The 11,587-nt window shown below is 37.9% G+C and overlaps 1 protein-coding gene and 2 pseudogenes across 1 annotated transcript; all 3 read right to left on the bottom strand.

Annotated features, from left to right (window-relative positions):
• Nucleotides 1-642: 642 nt before the first annotated feature.
• On the bottom strand, nt 643-5,267 carry LOC113756618 (annotated as a pseudogene).
• LOC113756617 lies at nt 2,800-7,681 on the bottom strand (annotated as a pseudogene).
• On the bottom strand, nt 7,638-9,484 carry LOC113756619 (protein CHROMATIN REMODELING 19-like). Its single transcript, XM_027300251.1, has 4 exons — nt 9,392-9,484; nt 9,162-9,298; nt 8,219-8,437; nt 7,638-8,106 (listed from the first exon to the last, which is right to left on the bottom strand). Exons 1-4 carry the CDS (start codon nt 9,482-9,484, stop codon nt 7,944-7,946), a joined length of 612 nt encoding a protein of 203 aa, XP_027156052.1. The 3' UTR covers nt 7,638-7,943.
• Nucleotides 9,485-11,587: the final 2,103 nt, after the last annotated feature.

Raw genomic sequence — 11,587 nt, 5'->3', positions numbered from 1 at the left:
CCACAGTAATGTCTCCCAATGGTTTTGCTTTAAGCAAGCAGCTGCTCTCTCCTCTCAATTCCTCATCTAAAACTCTCTGTCGAGCGTGACACATCTAAGCCACAATCAAGAAAGTTTCGTCAAAGCTATCTCACCAGCCACTTTAACTCTATAGATGAAACTCACATCTACCCAAATCTCATTTCTTACAGCAGTAGGCTCTTGGCTTGGATCATATCCATCAAGATCAGATCAGCTCTGGTTATTACAACTACAGAACCATCATAAAATGCTAAAAGATCTCAGACAGAAAACAACTTAGAGCTTGTCAAAACCAGACTTGTCAGGGGGCTTGAGGCACAGGAATTCCTGACCTGCCTATACTGAAATTCCTGAACAGCCTGCAATCAGCAGCAAACAAAGTTAACTAGAGTAATTTACATGATTAGTCCACAATTTGGATTGTAAGTAAATCCATTATGATCTTGACAAACCTGCCACTGGGAGGTTAAGAGTACCGTCGGCCGTATTGACTTCACATAATTATAGGCAACATCAGGCACATCATCTGCTTAAACTTAACCTAAAATACAAAATACCAAGCATAATGGGGAAGAGAAGTAAGAATATATGTAATCAGCAGTGACCAGAAAAGTCACATTATCAAATAACGATGGTTGTGCTGTGACCTTGACCAGCCTTACAATGGACACAAGTGCTTTATCCACACGATGCATTTTCACCAATTAAAAGCAAGAAAAGAAGGATTAGATGACAATATTTGAGTTGTATAAAGCAGTCAGTCATGTCTCATAACAAGGACAGAATTAGTGTAAAATAGTCATTTTAAATACAAGGTTGACAAGTTTGTTCTGTTTTTCACATGTCCAGTGATTCTTTCTCCACACCCAATTGCTATAGAGGACCAAAGGTGAAGAAGGTCCATTAGATATCCTGGGCATGAAATGAATAAATGCGAGCTAATTAAACACTATCAGAAACACCGTAATTAAGATTAAGGACGTGAATAAAATTGCAAGTATGTCTTCCCAGTTGAAACAACACCAATAATCTGATTAATCCAATAATGAAATATGCACTTAAAAGAATTTGGGAAGTTTGCTTACACTTGGTCAAATACGCATCCTATTATGACAAAACACTCGCCATGAACAAAATCTACAGCTCAGCAAATGTCATTGAGTGATGGCGCAAAGAGGTAATCTCATGTAGAAAGACCAAAATGGTGAATTCCATGAGCCTGCAAAATACACAATCATCAAAAGACCAAAACCTCATGAGGACAGGGATACTGCAAGCAGTGATGCATAATGCACCCGAGTAATAGTACCACCATTCACTCGAGAAAATCAACAGAACTAGTAATACTCAACTAGACTTCAAAGCTGAGACTCCTTGACACAGACACACAAGAGGGGGAAGAAACAAGTAAAAAACAAAGGCACTTAAACCCTTAGAACTGTAGAAGCAGCTTTCAAAGGCTTAGCAAACTAGTGTTTCATTCTTAGAACTGAAAATATATCGACTAAAAACTGTGACCCAATCTATAGCCACTTATTTTAAATTCAGTAACATAAAGTCAAGTGCCTAGAAGAGGACAACAGCAACAGCATGAAAGTAAGTGCAGAGAGTAAAATTCTTCCGGAACATGTCAGAAGTCTAAAAACACTAGTGTGAATCCATCAAGAATCAAGCTAGCAAACAAAACAAAATGGTCGTCGGCTTGGAAGAACGATTCTACTTCACTACCATTTAATTGAAATGAAAACAAAGTCAAGATGCAGACTCTATGTAGGAAGTCTACAGGAACATACCTGAGACAGAGATGTTGGGACCAGAGTTTCGTATGGCTCATTAAGAGTGAAAACTGCACCAACGCCAAGATCCTTTAGCTGACTGACATCAGACCTGAATGGAACTGCAGCTGACAAGACAAACTAAAATAAAAGGACTTCAGTTTGCTAAACAGAAATTATACTTTTCACAACATTCATTAAAAGGCATCCCAGTATAGCATCCATTCTATGTCAAATTAACAGGATACTAATATCTATCATTGCTTGGTTGAGGAAAAAAAAAATCATACTCTTTAACTCAGAGACCACGGCCAGTCTAGCAATTCGGCACCGTTAAGAGTCATGACAAGCTGTTGATGATCAGATTATTAACAAAACAGCATACGCCAATAACATGAATTTCCTATCTAACCAGCTTTTTGTAAACTTGTCCCGAACCAGCTTTATCACTCGTAGTTCAAATACATGTTTAGTTATCCCTCAAAATAAACTTCCCAAATTTCCAGAACAATGCAATGCTTGAATATTCCCTATTTTTTGGTCATTTAAACATTATAAACAGCAAAAACATTTCAACCCCTAGATATGCAAATTGCCAGTGCTAAAATACCCATTGGAGACTAGCTGGTGACAACATTCAAAACAAACAATCAAAGCTATAAACGTAATAAATAAAATGATAGAAAATAATTCTACAAAAATTTGCATATAGTATACCTCATCAATCCAATCCCACTGCCAAAATTCGGCCTGGACTTTATTCCTAACAACATTATACAGCGAAGTTCGATAAAATAAAGCCCATGCCCCTGCTCCGACTAAAACCTTCTTCGTATTCCACACCACAATATCTTTTTCTCCTTTGCTTCCATATTAGCTTTCTATTTTGCTTCTTGTTCTTTCATCTTCACAAATGATAAGATCAAAACATAGAAAACAAAATTACAAAATCCATTTCATATGGAGTTGGAATCTCATAGTGTAAATCTAGACTCAGCAAATACTATTCATCGTAAACATACATGATTTGCACCTTACAGTTACAAAGTTCCATAAGTTATCCATGATAAGTTACAATTTATTAACAACATTGTACGTGGTTCAGAATAACTGGATCAACAATTATCCAATCCCAGATTGTCCTTGTTTACACAGCAAAGTTTCCCAGTCCGATACCACATCCTAGCATGAAGAATCCATTTCCTGCAAAACTCCGGGCGCTGTTATATCACATTATACTGTTTCCAGTTCCAACTACATGAACAGATACCTTGTCCGGAAACATAATAAGAAGAATGATTTCACTATAGTAGTTGTTGACGTCTTGTCATCAATCTGAACTATTTGTTGACTTCTTGTCATCAATCTGATTCCAGCTAAAATGCCAGATATTGACTGCTATGCTCTCGCAATATCATTATAAAGTGACATATCAAGTTATCGACATTGCAACTGGCTGAACGTGCATTGTCAATTACTAAACTCACCTTTCAAAAGGCTTCTACAACTCTAAGTCCAGCTATGGGATTTTCGCTAGTTCAAGAGGTGGTTGCACTGCATCAGTCTTCAACCAAAGAAAACAGTAACTCTTCATAAGTAATCCCTCTATTTTCAGTCCCCCAGAAGGAACTGAATCTCTATACCTGGAAATAGCAAAACATTTTAGTCCACTTCAACTAATCAACAGATAGCAAGTCAACCAGTACAGCAACAAGGAGAAGCAAGAAATTGTAGTGTCAGATATACAACATCTTAGAGCACAATTTCTAAGGAACACCAAGATGTAATTTACCAAAAGTCTGACTGGACTCAAAATGCTCAAAGTGCTTAGTTCCCAAACTTCAAAATGACAGGCTGATGTACTAACCACAATAATCAAGACTGACGAAAAGTTAGAAAGCATTTGGTGACAATGAGCATTATTTGTCCATAGCGTTCAGATCATCTATTTGAACAGACTTCTACCAATAGTAATCACTTACTGAAAAGTCTGAGACTGGAAAAGTATTGCAGCAAGCTGGAGGTTGCAAATGTGCAATTTCCCTTTCTACTTCCCCCCTTGTTGTGGCAAACATATCGAGTACTTACATTGGAATCTGGAACAAAATACATTAACTTGCTTTTTCTTATGTTTCCCTGAAAACAATGCTTATCCAAAAAAAGCCTAGGCTGGGGGGTAGGGGTACTCTTCTAAATCACTTCTAGAACAAAATCGGCCAGGTGGTCCAAAGTTACCCACTATATCCAGAAAGGAAAATTGAATGGTTTAACAAGTCTGGGGGACTCCCATAAAACCAAATCAGCAAATATGTCCAAACTTACCCAGTGTATCACAAAAAGAAAGATGCTAAAACTTGTCCGACATTCTTACAGCTCCAGATTTTGTTCAGTGATCCCAGAAAGCAATTTGAAAACCAAAAGCAACAATCCTGCCAGTCAAAATATCACAACAATTATTGAAAACATAAAGCATATTTACCATTTAGATTTAAGCATGCATGACACTGGCATATGAATCCCCACAAGTGAAAAACGAGCTAAGAACTTGGTGATAAACTATAGTTGAAAAATTAAGAATAGACCCCCAAATACTGGAGATCATTTGTATGCAGGATGACTTAAAAGCAGACTGTTGATCAATTTTATCCCTTGATTATCAAGACTTATCATATCAGATGATTAGATATAAACATGTAATTCCATGTTGGATAGATAAAGCTACCTATAGTAGGGGTAATTAGAATGTCCAAATGACTTTTGTGCAGTCATGCATATGTACATCTATTTTAGCTCAAAGATAATCCTAGACAATTTCTAATTTGATTTTGAAAGCCTTTAACGAATTTACAGAAGATTACTAGTTCAGCATGTATGAACCCAGGATCTATGATCCTGAAAAGGCCCATTGCAGCTAATCCTAGGTGTCAGCAAAACAGTCCCTTGACATAAGCCTTCCCACATTCTTTCATTTTCCAGATCCTACGGAAAAACTGTCACAGATTATGATAGTAATATGATCTATCAAAAGATTAAATCAATTTACAACAACAATGTTTTAACTTGGCAGCAGTATAATAAATGTGCTCCTTGTCACAGATTTCCTGTCATCAACTTTCCAGCAACGATTTTAGAGAGAACAAGACTACCAAAAAAAATACTGCTCATCTGACACGGATTGCAACAAAAAAGAATAAAAGAGAATTCACAAGACACCTATTTCAAAAACTTAAAGCTGAGTAAAAAATTGGAAAACAAGAAGAGTAACAGATCCAGTAGATAAAAGTCTCACCATCTAAAACTGATGCAATGAGGGTTGTCTTCAAATAACTGCAACAAGACTATGATAGCCTCAAATATAAGCACTTCATGGTCAGCCCGTTCAAATTTTATTGGTCCTTGATAGCAGAATTTTCCAGAGACAGGTCCTTCCCCTTCCACGCTATCTGCCTCCTGATCGCCAACAATTTGCATGCCGTACATGAAGTCTCATTACTCTCACTTGGTACTAAACAAAGCCAATTAAAATGCAAAAGGAAAAATAAATTGACCATCTCTCCATGGTAATGTATATAGCATCTGAACATAATGCTGTCAAGTTCAAATGCCAAGCTACAAATCAGCTGCAATATTCCACAGCCAGCCAATTTTTTATTCAAATTTCTGCAATGGGAGTAAACTTTAGCACCTTTTGGAGTACACAGATGGAAAAAGTGCATGTTCTTTATCAACTACTGATCCTAGAGATCTGGGAAACCAACCCTTCATCAGAATTCCTAAGATGTTTAACCTCAGCTTCTACATAAAGAGCTTGTAGCTGGACACCTCTCTCCACCATTAGCTTGGCAAGTTTGGCAGCTTCAACCAAATATGTTTCTTGACAAAGTCCAACCAAAAGAATCGAATGCATGTCAGTATCAATGATTACATTTCCAGACTTCTCAATCCCTTCACACAAGCAGAATGCATCAAGCCACCGCCCTAGCAAACAAAGCTGCCTCAAAATGGTACTTGAAGCTGCACCATCAGGCCTTAGTCCTGGAACCAAAATCTTCCTGAAAACCGTCTCTGCCTCCTCAACTTTTCCAATCTGCCAGAGCGACAATGCAAGAGAACTATAGCATTCATCATACAATGCACTCTCTCCAGCAACTTTATCAATAACCTTATAAGCCTCCTCTACACGCCCCTACAAAGCCCCTTGATCACAACACTCATTGTGGTTCTATTAGGCTTACATCCAAAAACACTCATTTGATCTAAAATCCCCAATGCATCAATAGACTGACCCTTTTTGCAAAATCCCTGAATCACAGCTGTATAAGTAACCAAACTCGGCTTAGAATCCCCACTTCCTTTTTCCATTTCCCTCAACAACTCCATTGCCCTCTCCAAACTCCCAAACCTACAAATCCCATCAAGCAGTGCCGAATAGACAACTGCATTGGGCACACAACCATGCACTTTCATCGCCTTAACAAGCCGAAATGCATCTTCCACCCTACCAATATCAGATAAACCCTTAAGTACCGTAACGTATACGACCATATCTGGATAAAGATCAATCAAACCCATCTCTCCCATCAATTTCATTGCCTCACCAACTTCCCCCTTTGCACAAAACATAGCAACAACAACATTATATGTAGTCGTGTCAGGCCTTCAATTAAATTCCTTCATTTTCCTCAATACCCACAACCCCAAGTTTGCATCTTTAGCCTCTCTACACAAACACAACAACTTCTTAAACATCTTAACACTAACAGTACAATTTTCCACCCTATAGGCATCAATAACATCATTAATAATTTGTGGGTTTTGCTTAATTTCCAGTAATTTGCAAGCTTGGGCATACGTATATGCAGAGTGCCTATATTTGGGTTGAAGGCCAGCCCAGATAAAGAATCTAAGACCCATTTGGGGTTTATCAACTGAGCATCTCTGCAGAACTTCATTTATGTATGCTTCAGTTTGATTTCACCTTTGTCGAGGGATTTTTTGACGTTAGGTTCGTTTTTCTGCAAAAGCGTCACATAAGTTTTTCTACTGATGATGCAGATGTGGAGAAAAGAACGAAATTTGAAATCGAAAAATCAGGTCCTTTTAATGATGAGAGGGAACGTGAAAGAAGAAACATTTTTTTAAGGGTTTTATCCGATACAAAGACGGGGGAAAAAAAAACGAAACAACCAAAAAAATTAGAGAAGAAACAAAGAAAAGGCTTAAGAGCTCTTGGTACAACTTGCCTGAAGAAGAGTTAAACGCACCTCTGGCGAGGGTAATTAAGTTAAACTAGTTTTATGGCCTCGCGCGGGTGCAAGTTTGAATGGCTAATGATGGAGTCCTTGCTAAGTGCAACTTGGAAATGGAGAGAGGGCTGCTTCAAGCGTAATTTTTTTTTTAATTTACCAAAAAAAAAGGACCTGTTAAGTGCAACTGCAAATGGAGGGAGAGGTGCTTCAAGTGTAATTAGTAGGTTTCTACAGCCCCTTTACTGTATCGATGATTTCAAGGGAAAGAAAGTAGCAGACAAGAAAAACAAGCAGACGTATAAACAAGGAGAAAAGGTTAAATTGTCCTAAAGACTAAAACATCAAATAGAGTGGCACAGTGCCTATTTAATAATTTCAGATGATAAAGTGCAACTGGGGGTAAATCCAAGGGGTTTAGTGCATTTAATCTTTTTTTTTTTGTGTTGATTTCAAGTAAACCTTTTAGGTACACAGAATAGCACAAAACAATATGAGACATTACCAGCTTGTACTTCTTGATCATTCCCGAATCTTGGGACTCAAAAAATCAAGAATTAGCATTTATGGAAACAAAGAAAATGCGAGAGAAAAGTAACTGCAAAACCGGTTAAATCCACATTTTCACTGTGTACCCATTTTTCGATTTTTACTCACCAAAGGAAAGATGGATGGAGCCTGCCTGCCATATGCATCATCTATTACTATAAACAAAATTTTGCTGCTATAAGTTACAACAATGCAGCTTATGCAAGTCTCCGTACAATGTTCTTTCTCAACTTGCAATCCCTTCCTAACCTCTCAGGACAAGTTAGAAAGTCACCACAAAAAAGGGAAAATACGAGGCGGAGAGGAGGATAAGGGAGAAACTGTACTTGAGTCCTAATACCAGATTGTGATTTTAGCCAAGCAACAGGGATGATAAAATCTCTCCCATTGTCTTATCGGGCACCATACCTTCATCCTCAACTTCTACCCCAGACTGTAATACGGCAGCATCTAGCGTTAACTTCCGATTTGCAATCTCAAACACATTTTCATCAACAGTATCCTTTGTCACTAACCTTAAAAAGATATCAAAGAATATAATGTTAATGGGTAACGTCAAACAAATACAAAAGGTACTTTGAATAAGCTCAACAATGAGTAGCAGCAGCTTAGGACATGGAGGATCACCTATATACTGTAACCGGTTTTGTTTGTCCAATGCGATGACAACGATCTTCAGCTTGTCGATCTATCTGTGGATTAAAATCCATGTCATGTATTATGACAGTGTCAGCTCCAGTCAAGTTTAAACCCTGTCCGCCTGCTCGTGTTGAAAGCAAGCACACAAATATAGAAGAGTCCTTATTGAAGGTATCAACTATTGTTTGCCTTTCTGTCACCTGAGTGCTGCAGAGTATATAAGCATAAACATGATTATTGAGTCAATTCCTGACAGAAGAAAAGTATTAAAAGTAATAACACCCACCGCATTAACATTTGAAAACATATATTTGCAACAGCCTTGCATAAAGTGCATGACATATGTAAGCCTAGTCTCTACAGTATGCGTATTACTCCCTCCATCCCGATCAATTGGTCGTGTTTTGGGAATCCCACATTTTTTCAACAGTGCTCAGATTTCAAAAGGTTACGGGTTATGTTCCAAGAATGCCCTGCTTGAATTAGTATGCAGCCTGACGTGTTGCTCCATTCAAGGTAGGATAGAGTGGTGATAAGATTGAGGGATCCATACCTATGATATGTTTTCAAGCTCTTTTGGAGAAAGTGCAATGCACGAATCCTGCTAGTTCGAACGTGACACACACACACCCTCAAATGGAAATTCTCTATTTCATAGGTGAAATTTGGGGCCCACTAAGATATAAGAATCTTGCTGTAAGATTTAAGGGCATCAATGGAAATCAGTGAAAGTTTTTATTGCCATTATTGGTAAGTGACATTAATTTTGGGACGGACTGAAAAGTAAAGTATGACACTTCTAATTGGACAGAGGGAGTAATAGAAACCAGCCCAACCGCACAAATTTCTAGGGACATTCCTTTCAAGCCAAATTATCACAAACTTGCTAAATTGGACAAAATTATAGCAGGAAGAATGCTGGTGTCAGTACCTTCCATCAAGACGCCTGTACGTGACCCCAATAACATCCAAGGTCCACTCCAAAATATCAAGCATCGACGTCCATTGGCTAAAAATAAGAACACGATGCCCTTCATGCTGTAGAATGGGGAGGAGTTCGGCTAATGCCTATGCCATAATTGATACAACCCAAATCATCATGAGTGCAAGATAGACAACGCTTTACAAGCATAACTTCCAAGGCACCCAAAAAGAACATACCTGACACTTTGCAGAGGCCATTACATGCTCATCTGAGAGAACTCCCTTGCCATCTGCATCTCCATGATAGAGCAAAAGCTGCAGGAAAGGCATACAAAGTTTATATAATATCAATAACAACACAAGCTGGAAAACCTTCCAAACCAATCAATGGCCATTTAATCAATCAACACTCAAAAGTCCAAAAAAGTAAATCATATCAAGTCAAGAAATAATAAAAACTTTATCCACTACAAACCACCCAAGAAATGTTTGACTGATGAAATCATATTTGTGTTAATCTCCTGACAAGAAAGCTTGTCCTTCCAGCCGCCACATGCTATTTAGAAGGGAGGCAACATTCCAGAATTATTGCTCATAACCACCAATCAGCTATCAATATCAACTGACCACATCACCCTTGACAAACATGCATGAAAAGTTTGGCTATTAAATATAACAGCCATGAAAATAAGCAAGAAGCAACTACAAGAACCAAAAAGCACTAAAAAAAAAACCAGAAACTAAATGACACTGACTTGGCCAGTTGGCCTTCAAGTCAACTTCTTTTTATGATCCAATAAGCAAATGCATGATTAGCATTTTTAGGTTTAGAGTTCTTCCTGTACCATACTGAATCTATATCATTCTAAAACACCCAAGCTCTCATTTTCAAATTTTATTTGCTTGCCCAGTTACTTGCAGTCTACAGTTGCTTGAATATTAAAGCAAAACCACTGCTATTAAAACAATAGAAAGCAAGCAATAGCATTTTAATGGCCTATTCCATCTGAGTAATATCCAGCACCCAAGCATCTTCGATGAATAGTAACCAAAGTAGCTAATTACATAGCACATTTATTTGCAATCTTTTGCTTTATTCTACATCCATGCAATTTACTTTATTCTCCACTGATACAACTTACTATAGCCTTTAAAATATAGATAATATTCTATATACTCAACAACCACGCCTATTTCAGCAGCCATAATCTTGTAAATGGTACTTTAGTGCAAGTAGGGCAACATTTCAAATTATGAAACAGGCTCCATTCACAATCAGTGTCTAGAGAACCTCAAATATTCTCGTGTGACCAATCCAAAGAATGATTGGTTTTATAGCGATACATCAGCCAAATCATTGTGAAATATTTGGATATCAATAATACTAAATAACTATGCCTGCACTTTTGCCATTGGCCATGACGACTACAAGTGGGGCCACTATAGCATCAGGTGGCACAAGTTGAACCTGGTTTATTTACTCAATTATAGAGTTCAATCTGCAGGTCGATTCTCACGTCGCGATTCATACCTTAGAACCTCAAATATTCTCGTGTGACCAATCCAAAGAATGATTGGTTTTATAGCGATACATCAGCCAAATCATTGTGAAATATTTGGATATCAATAATACTAAATAACTATGCCTGCACTTTTGCCATTGGCCATGACGACTACAAGTGGGGCCACTATAGCATCAGGTGGCACAAGTTGAACCTGGTTTATTTACTCAATTATAGAGTTCAATCTGCAGGTCGATTCTCACGTCGCGATTCATACCTTAGATACTACAATACACAAACCCGAACATTCTTGCGTTAAAAAAGATATCTGTCACCTTCTTTGCCTTCCCTTATGCTCTTTAAGCTCCTCCCATCATAATTAATAATGCATCTAGTTTTATTTGCTCTTAACACGAATTCTTCCACGGCTCTCTATCCTGCCAACAACTAAGTAAACTCATTGTCATGGCACTCTACTGAAACTTCTATAGCCAGACCCGGCAGTCTTTTCTTTGCCCAGTAAGACCAGCATGCTCCAACTCATCTCTAACAGGAGTCAGTCTTCATAATGCACATGACTGCGAGAGGATTTCTCAGGGAAGCATTCTCGAAATTGACTTGCTCTTGGCCGGAAGTTGATGCCAAACTCACTTCTCATATTTCTGTTCTCTTCTTGTTTTTAACAAGCTTTCCACTCTTTACAAATGTTATTACTGACAACTATTGATGGCTTGGATGGTTTAGAAGCAACTTCTCATTGTAATGATTTGGTGAGACATGCTAAGTTGCATAATAATATATGTTAGAGCAGGTTCTTTCACAAAAAAAATTTTGGGCATACATTCCAGGCATACATTTCTTATGGAGAACAGAAAGAAAGGTGATAATACTAGCGACTTTACAATAAGTAGCAAGTGGTAGAAGAAAAAGA

Source organism: Coffea eugenioides, unplaced genomic scaffold (genome assembly GCF_003713205.1).
Source record: "Coffea eugenioides isolate CCC68of unplaced genomic scaffold, Ceug_1.0 ScVebR1_2427;HRSCAF=3452, whole genome shotgun sequence".
Classification (NCBI taxonomy): domain Eukaryota; kingdom Viridiplantae; phylum Streptophyta; class Magnoliopsida; order Gentianales; family Rubiaceae; genus Coffea; species Coffea eugenioides.
Note: the sequence above shows the minus strand (reverse complement) of the source record. Positions and strands in the feature narration are given on the sequence as shown.